Here is a 22,173-nt window from a genome sequence, read left to right as displayed (position 1 = left end):
TCACCTATAACTATGTATTCTTTTATTTTCAAGCGCCCTTCCTTTTATATTTTTTTTTTCTTTGTACCCAAGAAAACATATGGGAGACTTAGTGCATTTAACATGGCTTTTGCATTGTTATAATACATTCAAACCAAGAAGCAATTGTTTTTTAGGCCGTCATTATTCGAACTCCATAAACACCCGAAAAATAACACCTACGTCCGACTACGCATGCACCACGGCCACTACGCTACTCACGCAAACGCGCTCTGACGTCATTCCGTTTGCCATGCGTGCTCCTCCTCGCCCGCACAGTCATGGCGCCATTGAGCCGCTGGTATTTTACCCGGGAGCAGCTAGAACGCAGTCCGTCCCGGCGAGCTGGACTGGACGCCGATAAGGAGCTCTCGTATCGGCAGCAGGCGGCAAACCTCCTGCAAGATATGGGCCAGCGGCTCAACGTGTATCCTTCCCCAGCCCGCAGCGCCGGCCTGGGCGAAAGGGAGGCCTAGAATACATGGGCTTCGTGTTACATGAGGGAGATAAACTAAGGCCCTAGTGTGTGCTCTTTCGGCCAACAGCGTTACCGTAGAATAAGTACTAGTAGGGCGGGAGCAATGCTTTAGCCCCCTGTTTGTGTGTGGGCTCCGCATGTGGCACATTATATAACTAGCCCTACGGACAGGGATTGGCGGGGAGGAGTTATTAGTTGTGGTCGGTCCTGAGCCTAATGGCTGTCACTTGTACAGCTTTACATCATCTTGCTTTTTATACACTTAATATTGTTATTAAATCAATCCCTTGCTGGAGGGGTGAATAATTGAAGTTATCGAGCAGAGTGTGTGGACTTGTCTTTTTTAAATCTTACCAACTGAATAGATGTTGAAGAGAATGTCACGGTGCATATTATGTGCAGTGTTACACCGAGGCTAACCTAGTTCTATAGAAATGCAAGTGAAAGGGCGCTTTTGTTTTAGGAAGGGACTAGAGAGTGTCACAAGTACAAGGAATCGTATTACTTCACACAAGCGCAAGAAGTAAATGGTATATTGTAAACAAACCGTATTAATGTTGATACAAAACCCATTTGTTCACCTGATGTTTTTATTAGCCATAACTTTTTGTATTTGATGACTAGGGTTGGTTTAATAACATATTGTAATTTGCGTATAAGCAGTTACCGATGGCAACTGATCAGGTCTTTGCTTTTCTATCTTGCAGTAAACTCTGTCTTCCACTCTGTTCCGCCTGGTGCACAGGACTTATAGAGACTTCAGCACTCTCCACCACGTTCCAAGTAGCACAAAAATACCAGCATTGAAAATCAGCAGGGGTTATCCCGCTTAAAGTCCCGTTGTGCCGGTATTTTTGTGCTTTTAGAACCTGCATTTGTTCAGTTTACCTCCCATATTTGTAAATCAGAGCCCATATATTTTAAATAGAGGTAAATCACTAAACCCTATTAATGAAACAGTAACATAAAAATATGTTAATGGTTTCACCCCAAAACTATTACAGTAATAGGCAAAGCTTACTCCACCTTGGATTTTTGGAAAACTTCAGCTAGAATTTTACATAATGCTTCATAGCAGCAGGGTGACGAGCAACTTGCTTTCCCTTGTTCGGTGAAATGGAAGTTAGTTTAGCACTGGAGGACTTTCAGCACTTAGCTTTTTTTTATCAGTGTCTGCAGTTTAAATTTATATTTTTATTCCTTTGAACAACTTTGGAGGTTAATGTTGTGAGCATAAATTTAAACTGCAGATGCTGAAGGACCTCCTGTGCAAAGCTGTCTTTTGGTTCAGCTCACACAGATGCCTGTTGCCATGCTGCTATGGAGCATTTTGTGGAAGTAAACTTTAGCAGTATTGGGGTAAATTAAGTACTAACATATTTTTGTGTTACTGGTCCTTTACAAAGCATTTAAATGCAAAAGCCTTGGTTCCTAAAAGTCCTGTAAAAACACACCATTTAAGAATATGTTGTTACCTTTTTGGGGCGTGTGCTTTGACATTAAAAACATGAGTGTCTTCTGAGAGTACAAGGCACCCTCAAAAATCTCAGTCAAATAAAACTGGGGTCTGCAATGTGTTGTGTATTTAATTCAATAAAGCATATTTTGTGGTGTGTCCTGTGTTCTTGAAGAGATTACATGTTTTTGTGTCAGCACAGAGATGTAAAGTATCTACCTCCATAACATTGTATTGCTTTATAATTAACTGATCACCTCTTTCTGCATGTGTGTCCAGCTTCTGGCTATCTAGATCCTCTTAAACTAAAACTTCACAGCTAAAAGCTGGGATATTTGGGAGTTATACATTTACAGAATACAAAGGTCCCTAGTTTAAACATTCCTAATTTAAAATGCAGTGAAAATAAAGAAGTAAATGCAAAAGACTTAGTATTGTGTTTTGCTGTCTTATTTACTGCAGGCGTTTTAATTATTAAAAAAAAAAAATGCAGAGTTCAGTTTAAATATAGTCAAAGGTAGAAGTTTCCATCAGGTGAGTTAGTATAAACTGGGCCTGTTCTATTTATATAAGTGCTAATTATACCACCGTAGTTTAATTATAAGATTGAATAACATTTAAAAAGATTGATCATGGTTGCTGTTGGTAAAAGGACTGGTACAATTTAACAACCTCAAATTTAGTGGCCTCAATGTAAAGAATATTTAATGTAAAACCATATAATAATTTTAATATAAATTCAATTTATGTTAGAAAATGGTCAACAGTTTGTTTTTACCTGTTCACAAAGTTAATATTTCTGTCAAGGTGTTGTGCTTTATTTTTCCCACATAGGTAGGGGTGAATATGAAAATCTTATTTTCCTTAGCTTTACTTGTACAGATCACAGCTGACCATAAATACAGCTATTGTATATGTGCATCGTTTCTATATGGTTCAATCTTTCACTCGATTCCACCGTAACGTAAGTGTAAACTTAATTGTGCGTATACTTGTTTTGCTAAATTATCCTTTTGTTAAGCAAACGTGTGTTGCGCAACTTACTCCCCATGAAAAATTACATATCATTAAAACAATATACATTATCACAATTACATAAGCTATTGTAATTAGTTATTGCCTGGAGTTTATAAACAGAATGGAATGCTTTTGCAGATTAGTTGAATTTATCATCAGCGTGTACAATAGTAAACTGACCTGTTCACCAGTGTATCCTAAGCATTATGGAAAGGGTTTATACAGTACCTATAGTGATATCTTGTTTATATAGAAAGAGGAAATATTTTTATAATGATTGTTATTCATTATTCTGGCTTAGTGATCTGTTCAAAACACCTTAGCAATTAAAAAGACACACTTTTGTAGTTGTAAGAAAATAACTGCATCTACAAAAAAAAACTAAACAACGGGGCAGCTGTTGTGTTCATATGTATCCTATACATTTGACTGAACTGGTCTACTGGAAATGTATGAAAACACAGAATTTTAGTGGATGCATGTATTTATACTGTCATTTTGTACTTTGCAGTCTGTGGGACCAGCTGCACTCTTCTTGGCAGCAAAGGTAGAAGAGCAGCCTCGGAAATTGGAGCATGTAATCAGGGTGGCACACGCATGCTTGAGCCCGTTAGAACCTGCACCTGATACCCGAAGTGAGGTAGGTTGTTTTACAAAAATATTAGAAAGTGCCCTAGCACTGTTGGTGTATTTTAATTAGGGATGCACGGAATACATGGTCCTGGCCGAACCAAATCCTAAAAAAAGTCACGTGACTTTTTATCATGTAAATATGGAAGTTGAACATTTTTCCAAAATTGTCCAACATTTAACCCTTCCAAAACCTAATTAGCACATGCTTTTTAGGATTTGGGGGTTTGGCCAAATCCAAAAAAGTGGATTCCGTTCATCCCTAATTTTAATTCATCTTTATTGTTTTACCAACAGTACAAGACAGAGTGATTTTGCTACTTTGGGGTTTTTCTACCTCCAAATACCAATACAGGATCTGAGGTATTGTAGGTGTGTTAACGGAATAGTTTAGGAACCTTTGTGCTGTGTGGGAATCATTTGGCCGAAACTTATCAGAATATCTAAATTAATAACTCCCAACTAATAAACATTTAAACTATGAGTACAAATGAATTAGGCCAGCAAATCTAAATTTTAGTTCTCTTTGATCTTATTTCCCATATGGGGTCCAAGAGTGTTGAATTCTCTTAGCTGAATTTAAAGATGATAATTTTAATAGTTCAGGTGAATTACTAACCTGTTTGACTATGTACATTTCTGGAGGATTTGGAATCCCTCAAGTCCTGAAACTGGGGATTCTGTGTACTCCTGGCAAAATTATGTTATAAAAAAAAAAAAAACACATTAACCTTCCTATGTACAAAATAGGATTGCATACACAGTGTCTTAACATTTAAAAAGGTTGCGCAAACCTATGCTTATGGTTCTGTTGGCACTTCTCCTGGATTTAAAATTAGCAGGAAAGCTCTTCCATGGGATCTTAACTTATATGTATAACAAAGTTCCTCTGTAGACAATGCAGGAGCTATGATATATGTAGTGTGATTTTTTTTTGCAAATTATGTGACCAAATATGAGGTTTACATAATAAATAAATTGTATATAACACACCAGATTTATACAGCAAGAATCTGGTAGCTGCATTTTTTATTTGCATTATTGGCTATAGCCATGTTTATGTCATGGAATAAGTATATTTAAAAATCATTGCTAAAAGTTTGTTTTTATAGAATCTTGTATTTTTTATTATTTATCAGGTAAAGATATTGATTTAAATATGTTGTGGATATGTTCTGCTTCTACTAAATTTGTTGTAAGGTTGCTAATCTGTGCAGTTTTGTGTAGCAGCGATTTTTATTTTACATACATTTAATTTGAAATGAAGTGCCAGATATTCTACAAAAAACAAACATGCAGATCTATGACCAGATCATTGCCAAAATGGCAATAACTCATTGGTTTCTTAGGACATTGTACTGAGTGCCTCACAGTGAGTAATTTGCCTGTCCTCTCAACAACAGGCATACCTGCAGCAAGCCCAAGACTTGGTCATTCTTGAGAGCATTATACTGCAGACCTTGGGTAAGTCTTCCACATCAGCTGCAAAAGGGAAAGACTGGACAGCTTTTTTAAAAAGATTTACAGCTGTGGAACATGACTGACCTGAAGGAAGAGTCTGCAAAATAACGCTGTGCGCTGTTGGAATTTATCAACTGAATATGTATATGCGTTTTATGTTGTTTTTTTGTTTTTTTTTTTCTAACGTCGTCCTTTCTCAGGACCCACTAATGTGTTTTTTAAAGAACATTTGTTAAAATAGAGTTTGGCTTCTGAGGCTGTGTATGCAATATGCACATCACTGTCTAGTTCTTTGACTAGTGCACTTTAAGCAGAACTTTATTCTTTAATTTTAGGCAGAATAAATTAAAGGGCTGATGTAAATGCTGACCAACGTATTACATGTATTGGGCCAATTAGGTATCATACAGTGTATTTGAGGGCCAGGTTATATTAAAATGTCATAAAATAAATCCTGTGTATTCCTTGATCAGGCTGGGGGCCACATCTGGCCCATGGGTCTCCAGTTGGACAGCCCTGTTCTGTAGAATTCACTTGAAAAAAAAAAAGTTTTGCCTTTCTTGCATTACATAAAAATGGACAGGTTATAATAATATATTTCCTCTTTCAGGTTTTGAGATAACGATTGATCATCCGCACACACATGTTGTAAAGTGTACACAGCTTGTCAGAGGTAAGACATTTATTTGGATTCTAATTTTTCAGATCTGGTTATCATGAATAATTGTATAAATAAGTTTCACTATGAGAATTTGCACCAAACTCACTCTTCCAAGAAATAACTGGCCTTTATAAACCTTACTTGAGTTCTGTACTTTAAGTATAGGATATTGTACTCCGGTACAGAATTGCATTCTGGTCCTGAAATCAGTATTTGGGGCCATGGAAGTAATGAACAGTTATGTCTCAATGGAATTGTTGAGCAATATATGTTGTAAGGGGGACACACTGATCATGCAATTATAATTTTCTACACATTCATATATGTTTTTACTTATTTTCTACTATTCAGTTATATATCGTATTACAATGCACATAGCAAGGATGAGTTTCTGCATGCATTAAAGAATTATAAGTTTTGTGCTTCTCTACAGCAAGCAAAGACTTGGCACAGACATCATACTTTATGGCAACAAACAGGTTAGTACAGCTGATGATCATATAGTGTTATATGCCAAAGAGCTTAGGTAAATATTGAGCTACAGCTTCTGAATTGTATTCTGTTTTCTGTTAGCCTGCATTTGACCACTTTCAGCCTCCAATACACTCCACCCGTGGTGGCTTGTGTCTGCATTCACCTGGCATGTAAGTGGTCTAATTGGGAGATTCCTGTATCGACAGATGGGAAGCCATGGTGGGAGTATGTGGATGTAACAGTCACGTTAAAGCTGCTGGATGGTAAGCATCTAACTTTTATGGTTGTTGGATGTGAACCTTTATCTGTAACACTCTGTAGCCCAAAATACAGTTTTATGTGTTTGTCTTTATTTTTTTTCTGGGACACATGGATACCCCTTGGAGAATCCAGCCTTTAGTTGGACAGCATCCCTTTAGAGCATTCAAATTTTTAAGGGGAAGAAAAGCCTCCCCCAAAAAATTAGAGATATTAACTTTTTCTTTGTCACCTCCAGTAACTATCCTCAGGTTGGTGGCAACTACAGTGACTTACAATTTATTTTCCTTTGCAGAAGCTTTGTGAAAGCACTCTGTTAGGCCTGGTATGTCATCCCCAGGACCCAATTTCCTGGAGACATATTTCTTTGATTCCTCCAATAGCTGCCTACAGCTATTATCCCTATGCAGGAGGCCAGTCAAAGTACTGTGCTGGGCTTGGGAACTATGGTTCTTGCCTCAAGAGGCCAGCACAGTGAACTGACAGCTGTACAATACCATATGCAGGAGGTTTTTGAGTTCTTATTTATTCTTTTGGCATTTACTGTATTTCTGAATCATTACACTGCCTTAATGCGGCTGGTCTTGCATGTGGCCTGATGTGTCAGATTCTTTATGTTGCCTGTTTTTTTTTTCTTGCTGACACAGCCAGTCTGTTGTTGTTTGTGCCAGACTCATAGCCGAAGGTGGGCTTTAACCCACATTTTATAAACATTATGTGCTCTTTCATTTTAGGGTCATTTACTGGAAGGGGGGTTGGTTTAGTTTAAGTAAGAATTTCCACTTCTGGAACAAGATTTAGAGTGCTAAATACAAAAGAAAAAATTCTATTTTTCGTGATATAGGAATTTATAACAGAAACATATTTTATTTTATGGACAAAAATTCAGCTGATTTGGAAAGCTTGATATGTATAGTTTTATGGAGATTTCTAAACACATGCCAGTTGTTTCCTATTTTGCCCCTGGGCGATCGGGCCCCAGGGGCCACTCGTTCCCTTCCTGTGCTTGTTGCATAGGGGGTGGGAACGAGCAAGGAGCGAAGGAGTGTCTGTGGCACTTGGGTACTTTTATCCAAAGAATGTCGATTCTACGTAACTATGTGGTAATACTAACATGCTCTCTAGAGAAGGTTTGCCGAAAATATGCTCCATAAGCTCCTTCTTGTGCCTGCACCGGAATGAATGGAATACTTTCAGATGCAGGCACATATGCCGAAATATGCATAAAAATTTGTGACTTTGCATTCTCTTGCGTTTTTATGCGGATATCAGCTACATGTGCCTGCACCAGAGCGTATTCCATTCATTCCGGTGCAGGCACAGGTAGGGGCATATGGCGCATATTTTCATCAAGCGTTTTTCAGCTTGCCGAAAATATACACCATATGCCTGGTGTGGCATCAGCCTAAAGGTAGGATCCCCTGTGTTGTGTTTTCTTAGTTCACAGCTCTGATAGACTAACAGATTATCTGCATTTCTCGCTCTGTATACAGGTATGGGATCCCTTATCCGTAAACCCGTTATCCAGAAAGTTCCGAATTATAGAAAGGCCATCTCCCATAGACTCCATTATAAGCAAATAATTATCATTTTTAAAAATGATTTCCTTTTTCCCTGTAATAATAAAACAGTACCTTTTACTTGATACCAACTCAGATATAATGAATCCTTATTGGAGGCAATACAAGCCTATTAAGTCTGCTAAAAATCATTTAAATATTGAATAAACTTAAGTTATGGAGATAAAAAATTATGGAAAGATCCCTTATCTGGAAAACCCCAGCATTCTGGATAATAGGTCCCATACCTGTACTTTGAAAGTGATCATGACCGAGTTATGGATGAATTACTGTCTATATACTTTTTTTTCTCTCTAGAGAGATAAATTAAACAGGGGCCTATTTATAAACCCTTGTAAAGTTATTTACACATAAACTAATAGCTTATTTATAAAGCAGTGTATATCTTATGTGTGATTATATGCTGTGCATCACAGTTGGCTTCCACCAGCCGAATCTTAGCTTTAACCCATTTTAGCCTGTGGCAAAAATTCTGACATAAGATGTGTAATGCAGGAATGGAAAACCAAACACCATTTTTCAAACAGCATATTTAAAGCAGCTGCTGCTTTTTGTACCAGAATGGCACGCTGGACTTCACAGTTGCCAAAAATCAATACAGAATAGGGTTGGCTTTTATGTGGTGATGCTACTGTTTAGATGGCATTCTGGGTGATGATGTACTCTTTATAAATATGTCTCATAGAGTTGTCATGAGAATTTTCAGAATGCCTGGTGTGATTGTGAAGCTTAATATAGTTCAGCATAGATAAACAGTATTTAGTCATGGATTAGTTCAGTTATAGGTCTTTGGCAGAGGTCAACCTTGTAGTCAGGGTTATCTACAGTTGTTATTTGTGACATTAATTCTCTGCATACAGCGTCTTTGTTTTCCATTTTATATAATAAATTGACGTAAGCAATGGAGACAAAATAAGTATTAATCTCCCCATTTCTTACAGTAAGTCATAAAAATTTGTTGATTCTAGAATCTTCGGCTTCTGCTACAAAAAAGATAAAACAGTAATGTAGATGAAACTACAAGATTTTGTAGATAATGGATGATAAGTTTGCTCTGACTTCACCCTGAAATCGCCATACCTTAGGAAGGTTAAAATTTAAGAGGAGATCGCTATGTACAAGATGTAGGGTTGCATTTCTAAGCCTACTTACAGTTTTTACACTTTGCCCATATTCAATTAACCATTTCCTTAAATAAGTGTATTACCTGCAGCAGATGGTTTTGCGGTCTTATTACTTTTTCTGTATATGCTTTTGATACCCAATTTCTGCTTGATTATTGCAGAATTAACTCATGAATTTCTTCAGATCTTAGAGAAAACTCCTAATCGCCTGAAACGAATCAGAAATTGGAGGGTAAGTTTTTTGGGACAGTTCTCCAATCACAAGTGTGTCAAACCAATACACTATTAAACCCTTAAAGGGTAGACCGTTAGACCTTTTTGATAAAGCTTACTTAGTTTTTACCTTTCCTTCTCCTTTAAATTCAGTCCACGGATATTGTTTAAGGGTAGACGACATTTGCCATAAAAAGGGCCCTGTGCAGAAACCATGCCCTCTTACATCACAATCTCCTCTAATACTTCCTCTCTGAGCATCCTTTTTGTGCACTTGTCCAATTGAGGTTTGGCATGGTGCCAAGAGACTGGCGGATTGCTAATGTGGTGCCGTTATTTAAAAAGGGATCCCGTTCTCAGCCTGAAAACTATAGGCCTGTTAGTCTGACATCAGTAGTAGGAAAACTTTTGGAAGGGGTAATAAGGGATAGGGTACTTGAATACATTGCAGTTCACAATACTATTAGTTTGTGCCAGCATGGTTTTATGCGTAACAGATCTTGCCAGACTAATTTAGTCGCCTTTTATGAGGAGGTGAGCAGGAACCTCGATGCTGGAATGGCAGTTGATGTCATCTACTTGGACTTTGCTAAAGCGTTTGATACAGTACCTCACAGAAGGTTAATGATCAAATTAAGGAATATTGGCCTAGAACATAATATTTGTAATTGGATAGAGAACTGGCTGAAGGATAGAGTACAAAGAGTGGTGGTAAATGGAACATTTTCTAATTGGACCAGTGTGGTTAGTGGAGTACCGCAGGGGTCAGTCCTTGGGCCTTTGCTTTTTAACTTGTTTATTAATGACCTGGAGGTGGGCATAGACAGTACTGTTTCTATTTTTGCTGATGACACTAAATTGTGCAAAACTATAAGTTCCATGCAGGATGCTGCTGCTTTGCAGAGCGATTTGACAAAATTAGATAACTGGGCAGCAAACTGGAAAATGAGGTTCAATGTTGATAAGTGCAAAGTTATGCACTTTGGTAGAAATAATATAAATGCGAACTATCTACTGAATGGTAGTGTGTTGGGGGTTTCCTTAATGGAGAAGGATCTAGGGGTTTTTGTTGATAACAAGTTGTCTAATGCCAGGCAGTGTCATTCTGTGGCTACTAAAGCAAATAAAGTGCTGTCTTGTATAAAAAAGGGCATTGACTCAAGGGATGAGAACATAATTTTGCCCCTTTATAGGTCCCTGGTAAGGCCTCACCTTGAGTATGCAGTGCAGTTTTGGGCTCCAGTCCTTAAGAAGGATATTAATGAGCTGGAGAGAGTGCAGAGACGTGCAACTAAACTGGTTAAGGGGATGGAAGATTTTAACTATGAGGTGAGACTGTCAAGGTTGGGGTTGTTTTCTCTGGAAAAGAGGCACTTGCGAGGGGACATGATTACTCTGTACAAGTACATTAGAGGGGATTATAGGCAGTTGGGGGATGTTCTTTTTTCCCATAAAAACAATCAACGCACCAGAGGTCACCCCTTTAGATTAGAGGAAAGGAGCTTCCATTTGAAGCAGCGTAGGTGGTTTTTCACGGTGAGGGCAGTGAGGTTATGGAATGCCCTTCCTAGTGATGTAGTAATGGCAGATTCTGTTAATGCCTTTAAGAGGGGCCTGGATGAGTTCTTGATCAATCAGAATATCCAAGGCTATTGTGATACTAATATCTACAGTTAGTACTAGTGGTTGTATTTATAGTGTATGTATGTGAGTGTATAGATTGGTAGGTGTGGGTTAAGTGTGCTGGGTTTACTTGGATGGGTTGAACTTGATGGACACTGGTCTTTTTTCAACTCTATGTAACTATGTAACTATGTAATGTCAGGTTGACCGGGTTTTCATCCTATTCAGACTCTCCTCTCCTTTAGACATTCTACAGACCTCTGTTTTATATGATAATAGTAAGGTTCCATCTAATTGTTTTCAGACTAGTGAATACGAGGACCCATACTACAAAACCTACTAGATCAGCAGTAGGTTGAATTAAACTGCCCACATGGGTCTGTTCAATAGATGAGATTGCTAAATGAGCAGACCTTGACTTGATGGGACCACCCAGGTCAAAGGCAAAACTGATCTATAATATGGCCAAAAAGCTTGCTATTCTGTTCCAAATCATCAATTGACTAAGATGTAAATCATGAAAACTTTTTCAGTATGGTAATATGTCACAATGAGTCTCCTTTATACTTTTGATCTCTTTATTATCCAGTTGCATTAAATGACCCATACATTTCATAATACACTATAAAGGGGTTCTGTAGTTAAAACTGGCATATGCCAGATGTGCAAAATTATTTTGCCGAGTTTATCCCATTGACTTCAATGAGTTACACCAGGTCTGGGATGACGTTTTATAAATATGATTTGATGATTATGAGTTATCCAGTATTCTAGCTGAAAGGCACATGAAATAGTGCCCTGAGGTCAACTGGGAAGCACAGGACAGCACCAGAAGCAGTAGAAATGCAGTAAAGATTTCCAGAGTAAATTCATCTTTAAAGGAGAAGGAAAGGCTAAGTCACTGGAAGGTGCCAGAATGTTAGGCACCCCCAGTGACTTAAAGGAACAGTAACACCAAAAAATGAAAGTGTATAAAAGTAACTAAAATATAATGTGCGGCTGCCCTGCACTGGTAAAAGTTGTGCGTATACTTCAAAAAGTCTACTATAATTTATATAAATAAGCTGCTATGTAGCCATGGAGGCAGCCATTCAAAGGAGAAAAGGCACAGGCACATAGCAGATAACAGATAAAACACTATTGTATTCTACAGAACTTATCTGTTATCTGCTGTGTAACCTGTGCCTTTTCTCCTTTTTTCCAGCTTGAATGGCTGCCCCCGTGGCTACACAGCAGCTTATTATATAAATTATAGTAGTGTTACTGTAGCAAACACACCAGTTTTACCAGTGCAGGGCAACAGTGCATTATATATTTATTACTTTAAAGCTCTTTAATTTTTTAGTGTTACTGTTCCTTTAATCGCTTTCCTTTTACCCCAGGCTGGTGCTCCTGTGAGAAGACCTCCGCACCAGCCCGGGGTACCTATGAGCGAGTGTTTCCTCGTCCTTCTGTTTTTGCGCACTTGCGCAGTAGAGTGAAAAGCCGAACTTAAACAAACTGCAGGTACTCCGGGCTGATGCGGTTTTCTCCTAACAGGAACACCAGCCCAGGGTAAAATGTAAGCGATTAAAGTCACTACCTTTCCTTCTCCTTTCAGAGCTATGACAAAGATTTTTAAACATGCCAACTATTTTTCCTCCAAATGTTACTCCAGTTCTTAAACATAAAAGATTTTACATTGCTTTATAAATACAGCCCTAACCTCTTTTCTTTTGAAAAAAACACATACACCTCTTTCTTTTGTTTGTTAATATTGAAAACATGTTTCTTCTTAAAGAAAGCATTAAGAGCATTATCTAACATTTGAATTTATTTGGCTTTTTTATTTTTTACTAAGCCGTTTTTTAGTTTATGGCAGGAGATGTTAAATAGCACTTTTGTATTTGCAGATTAGTCAGGCTAACCAAACCAGGAAACCTAAAGACGATGAATGTCAAGAAGAGTCTGAGGATAATAGCTTTTCTGAAGAGACAATTCTTCGAATGTTCTCTCATAGTGGAATGTTAAATACTGATTCCCTTTCTGATTCATCATCTCAGCCACTTTCGGTTACAAAAAATGATGGGGGAATGTCGGAAGGGCAGTGGGGGTGTCAGCTACAGAGCCAGCGGGATCAGCATAGAACTGGCGAGCTTATAACATCTGCAGAACAGTCACAAACACTCGGTTCCAAACCAGTGGCACTTGCTAAAATGTCTCTGAAGGAGTACCGAGCAAAGCATGCAGAGGAATTGGCAGCACAAAAACGCCAGCTGGAGCAATTGGGTGCCAGCCTAAAAGAGCAATACGCTTCTGCTGCTCAGAACCTGTTAATACAGCAGCAGAAAGAACGTGAAAAAGAGGCCCATGCCTCTCCTATTATCCTTAAGATTCCATTGCATGAAGTAAGCCACAAACGCTCTGAGAAATCTTCCAGCCTCAAGCTTCGGCTCCCTGTTACTAACCGGGAGAAATCGGAGGAGGGAAAAATACGGATTAAGTTGCCAAATGAGGACAGCAGCAAGAGTAGAGATAAGCACAGAAGTAGTACATCTTCACATCACCATCACAATAACCAGTCACATCGTCAACACCACCAAGATCCATCTGGAAATAACAGCAGCAAACGTTCTTTACCTCCCCCGGTATTTTCGACACACAAATCATCATCAAATTCCCGAAAACGTACTACCACAGAGGAAACCGCAGGACACGATCCCCCTTCTCACAAAGTCAGCAGGACCTCCAAAGCTTCCACACAGGAACCTGCTGTTCCACACTCATTAAACAGAGTGAGAGGTAAACCAGAAAGGGAATCTTCGGGAACCAATGGTCACAGCGTCAATAAAGTAATTGATTATCAGGACACAGTGAACATGTTACATTCACTTCTTAGTGCACAGGGAGTACAACCCATGCAGCCCCCTCAGTATTTAAATCCATTTGGGGATTTTCGCAGGACACGGCCTGGTAACACTGATGATTCCAGAGCTCCCCCACTTCCTGCTGAGCCACCCCCCCCTCTTCCGCCACTGCCAAAGTGATATAAGTTTTAAACCTATTGTTTTAATGTCTAGAAAGGTGAATTAATTTCCCTGCATTGTCTGAACTATCCTAACCAGCACGCTCTCTTTCTTTTGCTCTTCCATTTTTTATACCAAACTATTCCTTGTGGTTTTGTTCCTTCCTAAACAGTCTTACCCTATTGTGTTTCCCTAATTTTTTGCATGTCTTAAATGAAATGATGTCACTTTCTAGGACTTCAATCACTCACTTCTCTGTCATGTTATATTTTGTTTGTGTTGGTGTTATTTCTATCAAACGGGTCATAGTTTTAAAAATGTACTATAAGAAAGCAATTGAGAAATGTTACAAAAGTGTTGATACTAAGCTTTTTGCAAGCTGAAAGTTACAGGTACATTATATTTATAGTGTTATCTGACTATTTTTATTATGCTTTATTCTTCCTTTTAACTGTCAGTATCAAACTTTCATCTCATTTATCTATGAATGGAGATTGTTTGTTTTTTCCTCTGGTGGAAGTCTTATTTATAGCTAATTTTAGGCTAGGGCAACAAGGTTGCAGTGTAGTCGCTGACCCAAGTATGTTGGTCAGCCAGGGTGTCCAACTGTAACTGTGCTGTGTTTGGTAGGCATCCCTGGATATTAGCACTCAAAGGCAGCTAAATGAGAGCCTCTCAGAAAACTCTGCCTGCAGTATTCCATGGCAAGTATGTCAGCTGACATCCACAGACATCCTACCATAGAGGAACCTATAGAGCTCTCCTAAAGAAAGTCTTGGCCCAGGCCTTACTTTGCCAGTCAGTTTGATAATCATTTGTATAATTGTTTGATTAAATCACAATTTAAAGGAGAAGGAAAGGCATTTTAATGCCGATAGATTAGCCACATCAGTGCCACCTAGAAAGCTATATTTATTCTGCAAAAACCTTTACCATACCTGAGTAAACAGCCCTAGAATCTCCATCTGTTTGCTTAAGACAGCAGCTGCCAGTCTCAGGAAGTGTTGCAGCTTTAGCAGTTGGTAGCTCACAGATCTCACATTCTCATGAGAAGGGGAGTGAATTCTTTTGGGAGGTGGAGTAGGAGAAGGGAGAGAGGAGAGAGCTGCCTGCTTATGGTTGTATTTACATAGACCTTTCTGATAAAGCTTACTTAGTTATTACCTTTCCTTCTCCTTTAAATAAGCTTTTTATCCCAATTACTTAGATGCTTACGATATATTGCCCACTTACACCACAGTTTTTTTATAGAATTTTTTTAAAGCAATGTTAAATGGGAAATAGCACTGGAAATTGTTAGTCAAATACATTATTTCCTCCTTTAATGCCCTGGGCACATGTAGAGTTTATGTTGTTCCTTTGCTTAGTGTTTCATAGGTGAATTTTGTCACTGCTAGTCTGGTGAGTAGCATTCATTAACCTGCATTCACTTGCCTGCTGGTAAAAATGGTTATGACCAAATGGCTGTTACCATTTGCTTGTGTGACTGTCTACAAAGGGTTTATAGTCTGCAGAGCAGATATATGTGCATGTAACTTCCTATGAAGTGGCAATTCTTGTTGATAGTAGGAATCAAGAACGGCTCACAAGCCATTTTCAGAGACACTCACCTATGTGCCTTACTGTTTGGGCTATATGTACATTCTGGTTTAATTGTCTTCTAAAGTGTAAGAGCAACTCTCAAGTTACATTATTTAACATTGGCTGCTTACACTACTGCAATAGTGAGGAATATTTCTTACATTTTTGTGATCATAAACAGCACATACCATTTGTAATATCTAAGTTTTGGTGATCTGAATGCTGTGTGTATAATATTGTTTCTGTGTAATTTTTCATCCAGCCCTTTGAGCAGTGAATTGTTATTCAGATACCTGAAAAATGCCTAAAGGGAGGCATTTTCTTGTTTTTACCAACAAATCTAGATTATTGAGATCAAGAATTAGCCTTTGTTTGACAGTGTTTCTTAGGTTCCTCTAACTTGTTTTATCTTAAGAGGGGAATGCTTGCAATTACAGCTGAACTCACAGCATCAGTCCAATAAGAAAAGTTTTAGGCCAATGACACACAGGGCATTATGTCACCAGACGTGACTGTTCTGTGAGTGTTCAAAACATACCTTTCTATTTTGGATCATGGAAGTCACATGCTCTGAACAAGTCCAATTTTAATAAAATGCAGAATAAAGCATTTCCGTGCTAATATGTGATTGGACTGGTTTGGAACAGTGAACCGCAATACAAAGGTATATTCTCCCATTTTGTCACCTATGCCACAAAATTCACTCAGTACCATTGCACTTAGGGGATGCATTCGTTATATCAGTTTGCAGGCCTTCTGAGACTTTGGTCTTGGGGTTACTTATGTGCAAATTGCTAATATAATTTATTTCAGCTGTAGGGATTTGGACTGCAAGATAACATTTTCTTCTTATGGTTCTGTATTACATGGAATAGTAGATGCTTCTTACATGTCAGTATGACAGACTTGAATATCAATTAAAATCCTTAATTATTAATGAAATAATTATTTTGACAAATATATAAATTATTAAAATACTTGAAGACCCCCCAGTGATAATGTGACAGCCAGGTTTCTCTTCAGTGTTGGACATAGACAGCATTGGGGGCTTGTGATTGGGGTGTGGCTGCTGTCTATTACTCAAATTTAGATAAGCTTTCCCAGGACCCCCAAGCCCACAGAGTTCCTTAGCAACCCAACAAAAATGTCCACATTACTTTCTCTCTCTCTCTACCCATTTTATATTCTTCAATCAATTTAGCCCTTGTTTCTTTCACCATTAAAGAAGGAATGGAAAACATCTGGGCACTGGGTATTACTTTTTTTGCGATTGGTAGACAGTAGCTGGTTGAGCATTTCACTTTGTGTCTTGTAGTGCTTTCACTATGGTTAAAGTGATATTGACACATTTAAAGGGACTTTATTATATAAAAATGTAAATACAAGTGAAATTAATAAAAAAAAAGGTTTTATTTACAAATGAAAATTTTAAAAAAAAGATTTTAATTATAGCTTTTAATTTGCAAAGGGAATATATTTCACTCTGCAATCCTCTGTTTGTATAGCAGACAATAAGGCATGCTGAGTGTTTTTTTTTATCCAGATTAATGATAATTGTATTATAGACTGGGGAGAAAAAAGGGAGCCTAAACAGTATACATTTTATTTCTTTTTCATAGGGAGTATGATTGTGATATTAAAAAAAACACATTTATTTCAGACTGAGCTAGAAAGGCTTTTGTCAGATGTGGCAGTTTCTCCAGTGGCTAAAAATCATATTTTTGTCACTCGCACATGCAGCATATTTTGGGCAGAAAATGCTTTTGTGCATTTTCTGAAGTAAATTTGCCTTGTGTGCACAGTGACAAGTAATTCCCGTTCCTGCCCGTGCTACGCAAACGGGGGTAGGGCGGTATATATATATATAATATTATATTATATGCTTGTGCCTAAGGTGGCAGCCCTTGGGTGCCAATATATTTGATAAAATTAAAAAAAAAGCAAAGAAACCCATAGCTGCTGCCAGATGATACCTGGGCAAATCCAGCTGCAGAGCTGGTGGGATGAGGACGCAATGTCTTACAATAATTAACCACTTTCGGGAGAAGTGACATCACACCTAGGGTGGTACCAGAACTAAATGCAGCCCTGCAGCATCCATACACTTATTGGTATTTGTATGTTCATCATACATACCAATACTAATAAGGGTATGTAAGCCCAATGATTCCCACTGATATCCATAGAAGATTGGGCAAGTCTGAACATCTAATCTCGTAATGTATGATGTACTGTATCTGCCGATTCATGGTGCATCAGCAGTAAAGTCAGGAAGATTGTAAATCAGATTACAAAATGATTGCAAGTTTGCCAAATTTTTCCTCAGCAAAGTTTTTTTTTTTTTTTTAATTATTATGGCCATGTGAAAGTTTCATGAAGGAGGTGTTGCCCCCATATAAAAAAAGTAAAAAGGATTGGGGATCTTTCCCAGTAGTTATAATTATTCCCCTTTAATTTACCTAAAAGGCTTTGTGTGGGGTTTTTTTTGTCTTCCATTGGCTGATCTGAATGATGTATAATCTCTGTAAAAGTCTGCGGAAAAGTGTTGGCACTATATAAATAAATAATCAGATACATGAGAAATAGGGATATCATTTTTAAGAATTTACTGGAAAGAGATTGGGTCATGACAATATTGTGAAATGCTCATCTGTATGAAAGTAATGGGCAGGATAATATTAGGTTTTCTGCAGTACTCAGACATACGTGTATAGAACTTTAAGGAAACAATCCAAATTGATGTTTGGAATACGTTAGTTCAAGCTGGTAATTACTGCTTAATTATCAGCCAAATGAAAGAACAGACTGATCAAAAAAGCTTTCTTACCAAATTGTTAATAACATTGGTTATCATTTATAACTATCAACATTTATTACATCTCCTCTGAATTCAGGAATTCATATTCAGAGAATTCTTTCTGAAAAAACGGCACTTTTCCCAGGGCAGCAAAAAGCCACCATCAAAGGGGTGCTGTACAGCATTGTGTCTGATGTGACGATGTGACGGGCAGTAGCAGAAATGCCACTGAATCGATCCACAATAATGTTTAGTGATTCCAGCCCCCCATTCAGATTTTTAAAGGTTAAGTAAACCTTTATAATAAGTGAATGTAACATTGATGAGAGTGCTATTATAAGCACTTTTGCAATTTACAATTTTTTTTCAAGATTAAGAGGAATGAGTGCTGTTAATTTTTCAATTTGAATAAATTGTTACAACAGTGCCACCTACTGGCCAAGGGCTGATCTGTTGTTGTTCTGGTAAGTAAAACCATTAGAAACCACAGATACCTTTTCTCTCATCTTTTCTAACCAGAAGAGCATCATATCAGCTCTTTCTTTTACCTGACAATTTCCTTGACTAAATTACAGTTGGAACAGTGGCACTGTTGTAGCAAAATGCATTCAAATTAACAGTACATGTCGCTCTTAATATATTTGAATCTTGAAAAAAATGAATTTATTTAATTTGGGAAAAGTGCTTAGAATAGCACTTGCATCAATTTCACATTCACTTATTTTAAAGGCTTATTTAACTGTTAACATTATTATTTGTTTGGATAGAACCCCCCCCCCCCCCCTTACAGTTTATAAAGAATAAGTACATATACAAGGTATTGTGGAGATTACATTTCAGCAAGACACTGGCATAAATATTACATGGCATGGAGGTCTCTGCTTGTAAGAGCTTAATCGTAATATAAGGCTACTGAAGCTACAGAAGCACTGAATAGTCATGCTTGAGCCAATATTTACACAGGTTGTCTATAGGATCGGCAAGCTCTGTTCTCAGATACCAGTTTAAAGTTTAGTATGGAGAGGTGAAGAATGTTACATTTTAAAAAAATGTCAAATAGAAATCTTATGAGAAATGTCTGAATCTTGTTAGTTTAAACATACTAACAGTTCATTTTTTTAAGGTGAGCATCCTCTTTACTGTCATTTTTCCCTGGCTTAAAAAATTACAGTTGAATTGGTGCTTTCAGGCAGGGAAATGGTGAATTAACCAATATAAAAATGCTAGGACTGCTCACTTCCTACCCAGTGTCGTTCTTTAGATTGTAGCAGCAGGTATGTTTCTTAAATAACACATTGGATTATGTTTTCCAAGCAAACATGAAAGCGAAGATTAAAAAGGAGGTGTTTATAAGTAAATATGTATATATTAATGTATGTGTATGTGCATATGTTAAATATTTATCAACAAATGTGGACCGGACAGTGCACAGTGTAAATTATATTTTTAAATACATGTAGTTAAAGGATGTCTATGCAAAGTACAAATGGATTTAATGAGACTGAAACAAAGTGACTGTACAGGTTTCAATCATTGTTTAAACAAGGAAAGGAGTCTGCCTGAAGCAAAATCTGTCAAATGCAAATAAAAATCATTTGATTGAAGCCTTGTTTTCCAGCTTTGTGAGTCCAGATGTAACTATCACTGGATCTAGGGAAACTAAAGCCTAATTTTATGCAGTGGCACACAGGGTTATTTTGGGAGTTTTATTTATTCTTGCTATTTATAAGGCTCTGCTCAATGGAGCTTACAATCTAATGTACCCATCATATTCCAAAAAACATGTATGTAAATTTTTGGAGTTGCCTACCATTTCTCTCCTACCTGAAAACATGCAGTCAGATAAACCTTCATTGCTCCAAGCTTGTACCTGAACTTTCAGGGAGTGCAAATTTGATGCCTTGTTTTTAGCAAGGAAAAAAATGCAGTAACTAAATGGCCCCATGTGTAAATACCTTTGAAAAATATAAAGATTTATACATCTTTTTTAGTTTTCCAAAGGATTTTATTTATGGGTTTCATTGTTTGCTGTCTGACTAGAAGGCTATTAGATTTTTTTTTTTTTTTTTTTTTTAGAAAGAATATCACCTTAGATTCCTTAAATACAAGTGTAACAATAAAGAGCTTACCTCTCCTGTCAGATTTTACAAACTATTATCTGTGTTAGAATGATTTGCTCTAGAGCAGGGATCCCCAACTTTTTTTTTTTTTTTACCAGTGATACAATATTCAATTGTAAAAAGAGTTTGGGAGTAACACGAGCTAGGTAGCCCCAATGTGGACTGGCAGCACATCTGGTTTTAAGCAACCAAAACTTGCCACCAAGTCAGGAATTCAAAAATAAGCACCTGCTTGCGCATGCGCAGTTGGAGGCAGCAAGAAATCAGCTTCACCTGCGCATGCGTAAGCAGGGTCCATGTTGGCGGAGAGACCCAAAGTGTCTTCAGTTGCTAAGAAGATGTCGGGCAGGTATGCTGCTGCTCTACTCTGCATTTTTAGTTAGAGGTTAGCGATAGGGACAGCGTTTAAACTTAGGAACTATGCGGTGAGGGGGGGTGGTCAAGGCAGTGATAGCTAAGGAGGCTTTTAGCGCCCAGGGGTATAGTCCTCCTTTAAGCAAACACAGGGAGCTTCTAGGGCTGTTTACTCAGGTATGGTGTAGCTTTCTGCAGAATAAATATTTCATTCTATCTTGCACTATTGTGACTTATTTATTGTGATTTATTGGCAATAAAATACCAAAATGCCTTTCCTTCTCCTTTACAGAGATACACTAAAAAAACAACTCTTCAAAATATGAATGTACATTAAAAGTTATTTATTGGTCATGCTAATTGTTTTTCACTGATAGTGCTGCTTTTGTAAGTAATTGTTAAAGATCCCAATCCTAATCTCAAGGGGTCATCTTTTTTTTTTTCATTCTAAACTTGTCATGTAGTTGAGGTAAAGTAAGTGCAGATTGCCAATCAGTCATTCCCACTAGGTGTGGATATAATCAGGGCCGCCATCAGAAATCACGGGGCCCCTCACAAAAAAATTTTCTGGGCCCCCCTCCCACCAGTACAAAGGACTCACAGATATGAGACATTGGTAGCCAGCAGGGCCCCCCCTAATACATTGGTAGCCAGCAGGGCCCCCCCTAATACATTGGTAGCCAGCAGGGCCCCCTAACATTTAGCCAGCAGCGCCCCCCTAATGCATTGGTAGCCAGCTGTGCCCCCTGCCCCAGTACATTGGTAGCCAGCTGTGCCCCCCCAGTACATTTGGTAGCCAGCTGTGCCCCCCCAGTACATTGGTAGCCAGCTTAGCCCCCCTTCCCCAAGTACATTGGTAGCCAGCTGTGCCCCCCTTGCCCCAGTACATTGGTAGCCAGCTGTGCCCCCCTTCCCCCAGTACATTGGTAGCCAGCTGTGCCCCCCTTTCCCCAGTACATTGGTAGCCAGCTTTGCCCCCCTTCCCCAAGTACATTGGTAGCCAGCTGTGCCTCCCTTGCCCCAGTACATTGGAAGCCAGCTGTGCCCCCCCTTGCCCCAGTACATTGGTAGCCAGCTGTGCCCCCCTTCCCCCAGTACATTGGTAGCCAGCTTTGCCCCCTTCCCCAAGTACATTGGTAGCCAGCTGTGCCCCCCTTCCCCCAGTACATTGGTAGCCAGCTGTGCCCCCCTTCCCCCAGTACATTGGTAGCCAGCTGTGCCCCCCTTCCCCCAGTACATTGGTAGCCAGCTGTGCCCCCCTTCCCCCAGTACATTGGTAGCCAGCTGTGCCCCCCTTGCCCCAGTACATTGGTAGCCAGCTGT

The 22,173-nt window shown here is 38.5% G+C and overlaps 1 protein-coding gene across 2 annotated transcripts; it reads left to right on the top strand.

Moving 5' to 3' along the window:
• Positions 1–200: 200 nt before the first annotated feature.
• ccnt1 (cyclin T1) lies at positions 201–19,980 on the top strand. Of its 2 annotated transcripts, none has more exons than XM_012956531.3 (9): positions 201–445; positions 2,835–2,916; positions 3,481–3,609; positions 5,003–5,063; positions 5,671–5,733; positions 6,137–6,200; positions 6,295–6,458; positions 9,319–9,389; positions 12,886–19,980. In XM_012956531.3, exons 1-9 carry the CDS (start codon positions 300–302, stop codon positions 14,017–14,019), a joined length of 1,914 nt encoding a protein of 637 aa, XP_012811985.1. In that variant the 5' UTR covers positions 201–299; the 3' UTR covers positions 14,020–19,980.
• The last annotated feature ends 2,193 nt before the right edge of the window (positions 19,981–22,173 follow it).

Source organism: Xenopus tropicalis, chromosome 2 (assembly GCF_000004195.4).
Source record: "Xenopus tropicalis strain Nigerian chromosome 2, UCB_Xtro_10.0, whole genome shotgun sequence".
Classification (NCBI taxonomy): Eukaryota; Metazoa; Chordata; class Amphibia; order Anura; family Pipidae; genus Xenopus; species Xenopus tropicalis.
The sequence above is the reverse complement of the archived record's forward strand: the minus strand, read 5'-3'. Positions and strand labels throughout refer to the sequence as shown.

What these genes read in the sequence shown, in the direction of transcription:
- ccnt1 (XM_012956531.3), top strand. Translation starts at nt 300, where the DNA reads ATGGCGCCATTGAGCCGCTGGTATTTTACCCGGGAGCAGCTAGAACGC. An exon ending in TCACTCGATTCCACCGTAAC is followed by an intron (nt 2,917 to 3,480) that starts GTAAGTGTAAAC and finishes TGTACTTTGCAG; the next exon opens with TCTGTGGGACCAGCTGCACT. An exon ending in CACCTGATACCCGAAGTGAG is followed by an intron (nt 3,610 to 5,002) that starts GTAGGTTGTTTT and finishes TCTCAACAACAG; the next exon opens with GCATACCTGCAGCAAGCCCA.